The 13,362-nt window shown below is 51.1% G+C and overlaps 1 protein-coding gene across 2 annotated transcripts; it reads left to right on the forward strand.

Annotated features, from left to right (window-relative positions):
* Positions 1 to 633: 633 nt before the first annotated feature.
* LOC115325389 (integrator complex subunit 6) lies at positions 634 to 11,805 on the forward strand. Of its 2 annotated transcripts, none has more exons than XM_040206414.3 (9): positions 634 to 1,256; positions 1,400 to 1,477; positions 1,606 to 1,845; positions 2,083 to 3,018; positions 4,425 to 4,806; positions 6,338 to 6,474; positions 7,788 to 8,034; positions 8,973 to 9,146; positions 11,241 to 11,805. In XM_040206414.3, the coding sequence occupies exons 1-9, from the start codon at positions 1,140 to 1,142 to the stop codon at positions 11,414 to 11,416; spliced, it is 2,487 nt and encodes an 828-aa protein (XP_040062348.1). In that variant the 5' UTR covers positions 634 to 1,139; the 3' UTR covers positions 11,417 to 11,805. The 2 variants fall into 2 exon arrangements, with proteins under 2 accessions (XP_040062348.1, XP_040062349.1); XM_040206415.3 differs by having other exon boundaries at positions 712 to 1,256; positions 11,279 to 11,805.
* The last annotated feature ends 1,557 nt before the right edge of the window (positions 11,806 to 13,362 follow it).

Genomic DNA, 13,362 nt, shown 5'->3' on the forward strand with positions numbered 1-13,362 from the left:
AGAATGGCTACAAATGTACCTTGCATAACGACTAACTACAAATACAAGCACGAAAAAAAATAAACGGGACTGACTTTTAATTGAGAAATTTGTCAGTATATGATAAGTATTCTGCATGCTAAGCTTGGTAGTATAATGTTTTCTGTGATATTCAATTCCATCCTTGATTGACATAAGATATCTGGTCCAAACAAGTGTCCTGCCTTGTGCCTTTTTAACAAGTGGGAGACGACAGAGGCTGTAAAGTATTTTGGGAAGTGAAAGAAACTTATCACTGTGTATATAGGGAAGGCAAAACATATTGGCAGCTAAGCTATCGAGGCCAGCCTTGCAAACGAAATGGGAGTTGTGCTATCTTCAGAGGAAGAATGAGGAAAGTCCAAAGCAGGTCCTCGAGCTCATAACGCGGATAACCCTGATATTTCATGTCAAACCAGCTGTTTCTAAAATTAATAAGCCACATTCTGTCGCATTATTATCTATGTTAAGGATGTTAAGAACAGGAAAGCCCAGAAAGGCAGAGCTTTTGGCAGGTTTTAGGGACTGTTAAAAGCAAATAAACACGGACACGCTTGCTAGGTGGCGCAAGTTACTTTCTAAATGGAGTAGTTGTGTCGTTGTCCATTGATGCCCATTTAAAATTCTCCTTGCTTCTACACCCCCACACCCCACCGCAATGCAATACATGCGATGACTAAATCGCAATCGAACTACGCCGTTTCTGGACAGGCATTCGATATTTGGGGATGACTTCCGCCTTCCCAACTAGGATTCTGCGCTTCTGTCGATTTTCTCGTGTTCGCTTTCACGCTACCAAAGTTGCGAGAAGCCCAGAGAAGCCTGTTCTCTGCGGCTCATTTTTTTATTAAATTTATTGTTGGGCTTTTTTCTATCTTGTTTACGCGGCGCACCCGTCCAATCACGAGGGCGCGGAGTCACGTGGCCCCCGACGTTTTCGCTCGCACCCAGCGAGCGAGCAAGCAAGCCCCCAGCGGGTCCGGCAGAGATGCCAGAGTGGAGGCGATCGGTGTGGCGGCCGCTTTGTCGGTGTGGCGCGCGCCACGGAAGTACTAATTTTAAGTTTCCCAAGTGCATTCAAACGACCAGCAGTGCGGGGTCGTGTTCGTAGAGTCGGTAGCATGACTATCATCGTATTTCTAGTGGACACAAGTGCCTCGATGAACCAGCGGACTTACTTGGGCGCGAGGCTCTCCGTTTTGGACGTTGCAAAGGACGCAGTCGAGCGCTTCATCAAGGTAGACCCGATCCCGGCGGCTCGTGCCGCTCACACGTCGCTGCCCCGCGATCTCGGGCACGTCACGCGTTCCACTGGCGGACCTTGGAGTCTGCAGCCGAGACCGACGGCTAACGCTTCTTTTCTTTCTGACCCCCACCGCAGATCCGACAACGGGACTCGGCGAGTCGGGGTGACAGGTACATGCTGCTCACGTTCGAAGAGCCCCCGTCGAACATCAAGGTAGGATCTGTCAGCCTGGGCGGCCGGCGTGCCATAGCGCGTCCGGGGCCACCGCTGACGCGAGCGAGCGGGCGCGAAGGCCCCCCTCCGAACTGACCGTCTTTTCTGTCTGTCGACCGCGATGGCAGGCGGGCTGGAAAGAGAACCACGCCACGTTCATGGCGGAGCTGAAGAACCTCCAGGCCACGGGACTCACGACGCTAGGGCCCGCGCTGAAGAACGCCTTTGACCTGCTCAACATCAATCGCATGCAGACGGGCATCGACACGTACGGGCAGGGTCGCTGCCCGTTCTACCTGGAGCCCTCCATCCTCGTAGTCATCACGGACGGCAGTCGACTCAGCTCTTCGGCAGGAGTTCACGATGAGGTTAGAACGCTCCGATCTGTGATCCCGAAAGCCCAGTTCACGCTACAGCGTAACGTCGCGGAGCGCGAGCGAGCGAACGTCGTCTGGGAACCACAGGCATCACTGCAGACATGCCTGTGGTACTCAGGTGATGCCCGAGATCGACGTGAGCCCTCCTTGCAGACGTTACTTTGGAGTGGAGTAAATAGGCAGAGCTTTGCGGGATCTGCGAGACTGACACCTTTTTTTTACCCGCAGCTGACGCTACCGATGCACTCCGCCGTGCCGGGCTCGGAGCTCACCAAGGAGCCGTTCCGCTGGGACCAACGCATGTTCGCGCTCGTGCTTCGAATGGCCGGAACGCAGCCACCGCCGGCGCCGCAGGAAGCGACGCCGCTGGCGACGGACCCGTCGGCCATCGACGACATGTGCCAGGTGACCGGCGGTCGCTCCTTCTGCGTCACCTCGCACCGGGCCCTCGTGCAGAGCCTCGAAGCGCTCGTGCAGAAGGTACAGGGCGGCGTGGTCATCAACTTCGAGAAGGTCGGCGCCGACCCTCCGGACGTGGAGAGCGCGGAACCCGGCTGGCAGAACTGCCGGCGGCTCATCTACGTGCAGCGGTCGGCCCAGAAGGGGTACTCGGTGGGGCACTGGCCTATTCCAGAGGCCTTCTGGCCGGACATGAACTCCCCTTCGCTGCCGCCGCGCAGTGCACATCCGAATGTCCGCTTCAGCTGTGCCCACAGTGATCCCATGGTCATCGACAATCTGCCCTTTGACAAGTACGAGCTGGAACCTTCGCCCCTTACCCAGTTCATCCTGGGACGCAAGCAACCCACGGTGGCGTGGCAGGTCTTCGTGGGCTCAAGTCACCGGTCAGGAGGGGAGCTGGGCCATGCCTTTGGCTACCTCAAGGCCAGCACCAACCTGACGTGCGTCAACCTGTTTGTGCTGCCGTACAACTACCCCGTGCTCCTGCCCCTGCTCGAAGACCTCTTCAAGGTGCACCGGTGCAAGCCGACCAGGGAGTGGAAAGTGCAGTTTGATGCATACCTCAAGAACATGCCCCTGTACTATGCGGGTCCCTTGAAGCGGGCGCTGCAGCGCATGGGGGCCCACAACCTGGTGCCGGACTCGATGGAAAACTGTCTCAGCTACACGGTGCTCAATTACCTCAAGCGCCTCAAGAATCAGGTGCCAAAACATCCTTCTCCTTCGTTGTTTTTGCGACACTGGAGCATGAGCAGTGGCACTAGAGAGTTTACTTTTTTCCCTGCTTTGAGTGCAAGTCGATTCTTTTGGAAGGTGGTTGTGTGGCATCCGTGCTAGTGTCTGCACTTCTGAATTGCCACGAGTTTATAACTGCAGTATTTACTCCATTCGAGAGGAGTAGAGGTTTATAGCCGGTTGAATTGCTCTCTAGTTACACCATTGCGGATACACTCTGTTTCGTATTGATATGTCATAATTTCTTGTATTGCTGCTGCGTTAGAGCTTGTGAACATAAAAGGTGACACACCCTCTTTCATACACTCACAGCATCACTGGAAGTGCATCTCAGGGTAGCAAGTGATGGGCAAAGGAAGCAATGCATCTTTTTTTTTAATTTATTTCAGATATTTGCAGCGCCATTGGTATTATAACAGGGAAAAAATAACAGCAACATTACAGTAAAAAATATTGGGCAACTGGAAAAAAGAACAATGACGACATGCAATTGTGTGCATAGTCAAAGAAAAGACAAACTACAAGATCACAAAAAAGAATAAAAAAGTAAGGCTGATTAAAAAAAAGATTGTTTGTAGTGTTTACAATTTTGAAGCGTAAAGAGTTCCAATCACTTATTGTCTTATCACAAAATGAGTTTAAAAAGCTTAATCAAAATCTCTTTATTTTATTTTTTACATTCTTGTGCTTTATAGAGTGGTCTTGGCAGCAATGTGAACCCAGACAGTTTTGTGAAGAACTAGTTTCAGTTCAGTTTTGACGAAACATGATAGCAGGTTCTGCCACATCCAAAGTACACTAATAGGGTGCGACAGGTCAAGAGTAAAGTGGAAGCTCCTCGCACCTCTTTCCACTTTAGCAGAGCGAACGCTGGAAAGAATGTTGTCTCCTGTCCAGTGTTCGCTCTGCTAAAGTCGAAAAAGGTGGGAGGAGCTTCCTTTCACCCTTGACCTGTTACCGACTACGGGGTGCATTAGCACTTACAGGTGCAGAGAGTTACCTAACGATCCAGTTTAATTTTGTGCATCCGATGACAAAAGTAAAAAAGTAGTCTGATCTACTTTACAGTCACGATCCATTCGTCAGTGGGGATGCTGCTTTAGCCAATCCTTTCATCCACTTCAATCGCCATCCTACAGAAAGAAAGTCGTGAGGAGGGGGATCTCGTACTACATAAAGGTGGCGTGCACTCGCAGGCAGTGAGGAGGGCAGACGCGAGATACTTCTCGTTGCGCTAGACAGTGTGCAAGAACAGCGACAATCTCTCAAGCCTCGGCGAAGAGCCCTCTTAACTTGTCGTCTTTTTCGAGCCCTCCACTCTCAAGGTACAATGGCTTGCACACCAAATAATTTATTGGACACTTATTGTGCAGGCCAAGGCGGAGTATGAAAAACTGGTGTCGGCAGTCGGAGGGAACAACAAGCCGGTTGGTGGCGCCCCCGACAATGTGCGTGCGAGTCCGGGTGTGCCCCGGGCCTCAACGGGGGAGGTGGCAAAGCTGTCGGAGCTGCCTCTCAGCTGGAACCCTGCCCTGAGGGAACGGCTCCAGTGTCTGCGCCAGGAGCTCAATGACTTTGCGGGGTTCGGGGTGGCTTTGGTCACGGCTCGGCCGACGGACGCGTTGCTGGCGGATGCCTTGCGGAACCCCTTCGACATCGGACGTTCGGCGCTGCTCGACCAAGTGGCGCGGATGAGGGCACACTATCTGCACGCAACACCGGGCGGCGTTCTGACAGCACGCCTTCACGACGCCGGTGAGATGCACCGTTCTTCCCGGAGGACATTCTTTTTCTTTTTACAATCTTTCCTTAAATGTTTAGAGCTGTTAGAGCCACTAAGCAAACTACGCTTCAGACTGACACCTTGGTCATTGATGGATGGACAAATGAATGCCAGCGGTCGTTCCCTTTATGACGGGCGGTTGCTCTCACCACCTAGCCGTTTTGGTGCTTCAAATCATTGTTGCCAGTTATCGTAGGAAAGGGTTTTCCCGTCCTCCAGAAACACCAAAATGGTCCTCGACAAAGCAAAACAGTATCACCCGAGCTTTCCAACACTGTGTTTAAAGTTCTGGAGGTCGCTTTTTTGAGCCTAAGTGATCGCCAATTGCACCAAAAATCTGGGAACAAGGTGACGATAATCTAAACATTGCTCCTTTAGCTGCTCTGAAAAGCTGCCACTAGTAGCGTATTTGAAACTGTTTGAGTGTATCATTTAACATAGCTTTAAAGGGATGCTGAACTGAAATTTAGAGCTAACAAAACAAGGCTGAAGTGATAGGTGGGATGCTGAAAACCCCAAAACATTACTCCTACAGCAATATCTCTAACGGTTGGCTATATTTTTAGAAATGAAGTGCGCGATAGAACACGGCCGACGAGACATGTCACGTTACGATTCCGGTTCCCACTCCTCTTTGCTTCATCCCCTTAGACAGGTGAACTGAAGCGAGGAGGAGAGAAGCAAAGTCGCTTTCCCTCATTCTCAACAGTTTCACGAGAATCGTGACGTCACATTCCTCGCTTGATAGCGCCTTTTTTTCCAAAAATACGGGCATCTGTTTAAGATATTGATGTATGATTGATGTTTTGAAGCTCCTTGCGTCCCGTTCAACGCTCCTGCAGCCTTACAATGCTGAATACAAGTTTCGGTGAAGCATACCTTTGACCTGTTAACCGTTTCTTTAAAGGGGGGGGGGGGGGGGGGCAATTTTCGACCCTAACCTGCTTCTTTAAATTTTTATTGCATGTGCGGCTCGGGGTTGCACGTGTCTGCACCACCAGTCGCCATTTTTAAAAATGTGTACTATAAGAACAAACATGTGCTGCCATCTTTCGGCAGCGCCGCAAATTAAGCTGTGAACGATCCTCGGTCGTCTAAAACAGCCAAGGGGCAAGCAAGGTTGCGTGGACGGGCTACTCGTCCTAAACGGTTTGGGGACGGCTGTAGACGCACGAGCTAGGCTCGTCCAAAACGGTTGGGCGGTTAAAAATATGCAGTGCTTCTTTCCGCTGGCTTTTTGCAAAAGAAAGACAAAGAGGAATTTTTGGCATAACTTTTAATGACGACGCCATCTTGTTCTCCACTTGGCACTAATGAGTTGTGTTAAGAGCGGGAGAGATCTTTTCTGCTCTGACCAAAAAAAAAGCAGTCATATCCCCTGGGTGTTGCATCTGCACAGCAAATGTTCTAGGCATATTTTTACAACTCTATGATATGCCCAAGTCACCGTGCGTGACCTGATGTTGCTGCATGGTTTTGTTGGTGTCCCTAATATGATTTCAGAGCAACTGCACAGCCTTCCCGTGAGCCAAATGGGCAACTACCAGGAGTACCTCAAGCGCATGCCAACGCCTCTGCGAGAAATTGAGTCCACTCCTGTGAGGCAACACATGTTTGGCAACCCCTTCAAGATAGAGAAGGTGAGGCACTTTTTTCACTCTAGGGATATTACGAGCATTTGTGCCGTGTTCAAGGAAAACGGAACAATATCCTTGTAAAGGCTTTATAAGAGTGGGAGCGAGTTCCACAAGCCCTCCTCTCACAAGATGTTTGCCGTGCCTCCTAGGTAACATGGCCACTTTGCTAGATGTGTCCTCGCTGATAGACCATTTGGTATATTACCCAAGCATCAAGGAGAATGCAGGGATTGGTGCGCCACACGCGCAGACCTTTCCCGTATAAAAGATTAAAAGTAAATAACCAAAATAAAGCTTTGACGAACGCACGAGCAAGGTGCCATTTGTTTTAGGTATTTGCTTTAGAAAAGTTACTACTGCTGAGGCCAGCACGTGCGGCGCGTGGAACACCAATCCCTGCATTCTCCTTGATGCTTGGGTAATATAGCAATAGGTCTATTGAACATGGATCCCAGCCCACGGGCTTACCAACCGGAGGTGTGCAACCTTCCAATTTTTAAAGTGGGGGGAGAAAGCATGTGTCTTGCCCCCCCCCCACCCACCCACCCCCTGAAATAGCCACCACTAAGCAAGGCAAACACTGGCCGGCGGCGCCCAAGGGATACCAAGGGCACCGGCCTTGGGGTGGGGGGAGGATCTGGTTTGCCCCCCCCACTCAAAAACAAGTTGGTACGCCACTGTCCCAACCAATTGCTGACACAGCACTCGCGTACAATCTGTGCCTCACGGTATCCTCTGGTAGGCAACATGGAAAATCCAGTACAATGTTCTCGTTATTTAGGAGATCGGGCTGTGCTCTAGAAGGCGCAATCTCCCACCTGTTATTGTTGGAACTAATGCGTAAAGAAGGGTCGTGGTTGATATTGCCGACCCCTTCAAGAACTCCACTTCTCTTCTCTGTAAATAATATAAAATAAACCAATTATTAAATAATGACAGGTTAAGATTATAGTTCCCCAAAATGTCTTTGCTTGCACAAGCTAAGCTTAGTGCACTACGTGGAAGGCCACTTGCGCTACGACAATGTGTAAAAATTGGGTCAGGAATTACATTTCCACGAGGGCCCAGCCTTTTTTTCTCAATACAAATAAAATGGGACATGAACCAGCAAGTAAGACAGGACAGGTGGGATAAGGACCTGCTCGTCCTTGTCCTTGCGCTCTTCTATTTGTGCCCAAAATGCTCGAACTAGCCCAGCAACATGATTATTTCTCACATTTTACGTGTGGGAAGTGGCATCCGAAAGGAAAGAGAAGTGGGGCGGCAACATCTCCTTGCGGTTGCGTTGCTCACTTTGGTTGTGCCGTTTCCCGCAGCGCATGATGGTGGACGAGGCCGACCTGGACATGGTGACGAGCCAGGCGCGGGGACACAAGCGGGCAGCCCCCGAGCCCCCCGGGGGGCCCCGGGCCAAGCGGCGGCCGGGGCCCCTGCCCAGGGACTTCGGACACCGGAGCCGCAGCCCCACGCCTCCCACCTCCCCCACGCCCAACGGACCCAGTCCGGACGGCCCTCAGAGTCCCGGTGCAGAGGCCAAGCCCACCAGGGCACCTCCACCCATGGGCAAGTACTTCCCTCCCAGTCCCCTATCAGCCCCTTTCATTTGTTTATTTATCGATGTTGCACACCAGCAGCTACGTGCCTTTCTAATATCACACTGTGTGACACTAGGGTCATTTGATTTACTTGACCGGTGCATAAAAATGCAGGGAATTGTACAGTGCCCCTCAAACTTAACGCCGCCACTCGGTTTCGCAAATATTGATCTATTGCAGGCTACCCAAAGATAAATCGATCGCTGCAGCTGCTGGAATACCTTCCCTTGGTTCGGTTTTCATCGACGACGCAAATCTTTACCAACTAGTTCGACCGCTAGGTTCAGGAATAGCTCAAAAAGTGATAAAACCGGACCATCTCGTGGCGGCGTTAAGTTTGGGGCACACTGTACTTCCGGTTGCGTTGTCAGATAGACTGAGCTCTTAAATCGAATACGGCAGTGCGCACTGAGTGCAGCTGGAGCAGGAGGTGCAGGTAAATTGGACGCAGCAACTCGTAACATAAACAAATGGTCACCGTTTTTTTCTTTCTTCTGTTTTGACTTCTATAAGTGCAAGGCTGTCATCAAAATTCTGCTTGCTCGTAGTGCCAATGTTTATCATAATGAGGGAATTGGTGGCCAAGTGTGCTAACGCACACAGATGTGTGCATTAACTCTGGTGTCTTCAGGGTTCAATCTCCACACCTGCCCATTGCAACCTGGATGAGCACCGTACCGAAGCAAAGTCCTGCATCGCAACTGCGTGATGCACATTAAAGACCTCGGGCTAGCAGTGGTACTGCACTGGTTCTAAATTCATCATCTTCAGCAAAGACGTGAGACGCCCACAGGGGCTGGCCGACTTCCCGCTGTCGATACATACAGATAACACGAGCCCAGCCGAGCGCCTGGAAGAAGGATTGCTGTGGTAGACAAGCTTGGTCTGATGCAGTCTTTGATGCAGGAGAACCGGAGGAAGAGGCGAGCAATGGCTGGGCTCCCGTGGAGCCTGACCGCGCTGCCCTGGGACCCTGGGAAGAGCGGAACGGCCAGCCGTCGGCAATGCCACCCGAGCCTTGGCGCGACAACGGCTTGCTCCGAGGCTGCTTGCTCAAAGAGGTTCGCAGGCCTGGACGCAGTAAGTCACGCCTCCTCCTTTCTAGAAGGGGGTGCCTATCCCCTCGTTGCTTTGGCAGCAGTTGCTGTAGTGTTACCGAACGAGTCCAGTGCCCATGGTCACGATGTGCTACGTCTTAGTTTACACTGCAGACGAACGCTTGTGCCAAGTGTAAGGGATTTGTCAGGTGCATAATTTTAGGAGGCATTTCTGGTTACATAAGCATTTCACAACTTGGAGAGTTTTTTCGGAACTGTTAGGCACCCAAGCTTGTGCTTCTTAGAGTGCGGAAACTTCTGTTGCCGTCTTGTAGAAAAGGTGCCGAAAGAGACAAGGTCAAGACAAGTTGAGCAAAACAAAGTGCTGACAGAATGACTTTTATTTATACATGTTTTTTTTTCTAATAAACTTCATTGCAAGGCACCTTATTTTGTTAATTTGTCACACTCCTGTCTCTTTCACTCCCTTTTTCACACATTGGTACAAACAAACCGACCCAACTGCCCTCTCTGTGTGTTACCTTATCCTCGGACCTTTTTTGGGCAGAGGCTCTGTGTTCAGAGTTCTGCTTTGCGATATTAAGGCTCTGCTTTGCGATATTAAGGCTCTTGAGAAGAACCGGGGATCCTTGGAACCAGTGAACCCAAAAACGTTATGCGTGGTTCCATCCTGTACGGAACATAGCAGTGTTACATCCTAAATGCACAGTTGTTTGGGGTGACTTATAAGTTATGGGGTTTACAATATTAGAATGAAATGTGGTCAGCCTGGACTCCCTGGATATTTCTCAAGGGCCAACAGTCACGATCATACAGCTGCTCATTCACACCAACAAGATGAGCCAGACAAGGTGCTGCTTTCTAGTCCTGGTAAAGGCAGGGAGGGGAATGCCATCTCCCGCCTTGACTGGCTATTGGCAATGTACAGTGGAATCTCGTTAATTTGAACCCAAGGGGGACCAGAACTTTCTTTGAATTACCGGGAGTTCTTCCTAGAAGCGCATAGGATGGGACTGGCATGTTTCTTTGAATTATCCGCGAGTTTGAATTAATGAGATTCCACATACCAACATCAGACGAGCGTAGCAACGAGTCACTGCAGCCAAGCATGGGGATGTCACTTTTGTTTGGTATTTGCCTTTTAAGCCCTGCTTTCATTTAAGCAACAAACAAGAACAACCTACCTCAGTTGTGTGCAGCGCGCACTTGAAAATATATTTGGCAGGCTCGGAAGCACTTGAGCTTACTTTACGAGCGTCGAGAGATTGCAAGCCTGTCAAAGATTCCTTTGCATGCATGCTGTGCATGCTTGAGGTTCGTTGGAACTGGCTGCCACAGTTGGTCGCTCAAGTGGGTCGAGGGCATTATTGTTAGCGAACAATCGAGCTTGGAGCACTGGCCGTTCAGCTTCAGCTCTCTTCTGGCCAATAATATTATACCTCGTATTTTGTTTGTTGTGAGTTGGCTACACTACGTAAATGGTTTAGTCGATCTCGTGAAAACATAACCTTTTGTTTCTTGTCTACTAGATTGCACGCTTTGCGACTCACAACCGTTAGAAGGGCGACACGAATGTGCAGTACTGGCAGTCTTTTTGTGGTGCATTTGGTATGAGCCAAACAGTCTGAGATAAAGCCCAGTGATCCTAGTGCACCCCAGGGTAGCTTGAAGTGACAGGGGGCCTGGAGAGCCGGCAGTTGTAAAAAGTGGAGGGGTTTACGGACTCTGAGCATAGTGGAATGGTGCCCGGAGGGCCTCGTTAACCGGTGTGCTTACCTCGTCCTCAAAAGAGGATCCTTGATTTCTACCTGACGAAGTCATAGAAGTGTCACTCTGTTGCCTGCTACGATCGTGGTGTTGGTGCAGCAGCAGAGACAAATGTGGCAATGTGTGGGCGAGATAGGACGATAAACACACCAGTCAGACACAATGGAGGCACCATAACCCTAGTGCAACCCAGGGTAGCTTGCAGGGGCAGCAGCTACTAAAGGGGACAGGTTTGCCCTCTGTTTTCCGCACCCCAAGGATTATCTGGCAAAGCGTAGCGATAAGGCGAGCTCAAAGTGGGTGGATGGCCGTATGGCTACAGGGGCCGGTCGGGGCTCTCCGTTTGCAGACTTTGAGCGCCTGTTTGAGCTGCTGGGCCTGGTGCAGGGGGGCCTGGAGACCCGGGTGTGCATGGTGCGCCACGTGATCCACGAGGCCGGACGCTTCAAGCGCCGCCTCCTCATGCGCCTCCTGCGGGACTTTGAGCAGCGCCTGGTCGACGCCGCCGCATTCCCCTCCGCCTAGGCCCCGCCCCCGACCCCCCGTCGGGGTGGGGCACACGGGCACAACACGCCATGAGAGCGTTCGCTCACTGGAACGTCCACTCTCCAGAGCGTTAGTTTCCCGGACCTTGCGCTTTGCGAGCGTTCGCTCCGCGGGCACCCGCTCAGCGACATTGGCTGTCAGCGACACTTCGCGGCGCATGCGTTTGCGAGGACGTGCCTTTGCACGCCTGCCACTGGTTCGATCGTCTGATGCCTCACAGCAGGCAGACGGGCGAGCGATGATAACGCCGTTTCGGCGGGGCTACCCCGTGAAAAGAAGAGCGCTCTGCTCGGGGCCGCCCTGGGAGCGTGGTGGCCCCGATCGGCGCATGACGGCATGGCAAACAATAGAGAGAGGTGTTTTTATTATTGGATCCTTTCTTTTATCATCATTTTCCATTGTGTGGCCGCTCGTTTACGGCGGCGGCGATTGGGAGATGTCTTGGTGCGCCTCCCGTTTCCGTCTCCCGTTGATGGGGCGCTTACGTGTTTTGGTTTTTTTTTCCTACTCGACTCGGAGAAAAGGTGTATGGGAAGTGTGCAACAAGGCGGCGGCACCGCAGTGCGGTGCCTTACATTTTTCATTTCAGGTAGACATTGCGCGTAACAGCCGACCATAGTTTCTTATCAATTTCAGCTTGCCTGAGCACGACGATGTACACAACTTTCAAGGCCACAATGGGCGCTAAGTTTTTTTACGCAAGACACGTAAATTGAGAACACCGATTCCCTCCTAGCTGTGGCGAAAACGGCCGCAATCATCTTGATGCAGGTGCATCTACTCGATACGCCAGCGAGCAAAGAGCACTCTGATAATAAGAGGAACGAAAAATACTTCTCATATCAGTTCTATCAATCACTAGTGAATGTCGTCCTATATAGTGATTTCCAGACCGTCGAACAAACAAGTGCCTTGTGGACCCATATTCCAACAAGTGCTGTCGTTGCTGCTTATGACTGCAAGGAACACAATTGAATCCGAGTTCCAAGCAACTCCTGCGAATCGAATGACGTGAGAACACGCACAGAGAAACGCTGGGTGGGTAGATTGCCGGACATTGAGGTGTGAAACCATTACTTTGAAGCGAGATCAAGAAACATGGCTGTGTGGAGGTGCAGATGCAGCCAAGAAACTCCGGTCGCATTAGAAGGGGTTGGAGCGGGCAGCGCTTCACCTTGCGTCATAGTGTGGACACTGTTGTCGGTGGCACTGTGAACCAGCTGCCAAGATGTCGCACGCTGCAAATTGACAACTTCCTCACAGTGCCGTTTACCTTTCATCCGTGGCTCCACATTTGAATAGACCTCTTCCAAAAACGGAGCGATCCTAGGGGCGTAGTGCTGCGCAAAGGATCTTGGGAACCCACTGCCCACTAAGTTTCAGTTTCGATTTGCAAACCTCATTTCGCGGCGTCCCGTTGCGACCAAAAATGGTGTTTATTTTTTCGAATATGTGACTTTCCTTGAATTTATAATACCGTAGGTGTTGCGTACAAATACGGATAAAGTGCTGGGGCACGTTTCTTGGGCTCCCAACATTCCACAGTTTGTGCGTAGGTTGACCCGGGACTGCGATGATGCATGGAAGAAGAAGTAGATACTCTGCAAGTTATCCTGCTCCATTGTGTTCTCAATGTCCTAGGCTTCCTTAACTTATCTGCGAGACAGGAGGGTTGTGCTGCATTCTGGAGGGGTAGCCAAGCTGCCAAAAAGGTATGTGACGTGGCCCCCCCCCCCCAGCCATACTCCCACTCCTCGCTAAGCTTAGGCAGGTCCTTGCGGCTACTGGAGGTCCGTGTTTCAACAGGGGCTCTCGCAAAGTGAATGGGTGCAATGCAAGCGGGCGCCTACTTTATTTTCACGCAGTGCCAAGTTGCACTAATTCGTCAACAGGGAAATCAAAATTGAAACCATGCCACTCCTATT

The sequence above is a fragment of the Ixodes scapularis genome, unplaced genomic scaffold (genome assembly GCF_016920785.2).
Source record: "Ixodes scapularis isolate PalLabHiFi unplaced genomic scaffold, ASM1692078v2 PGA_scaffold5__190_contigs__length_132052651, whole genome shotgun sequence".
Lineage (NCBI taxonomy): Eukaryota > Metazoa > Arthropoda > Arachnida > Ixodida > Ixodidae > Ixodes > Ixodes scapularis.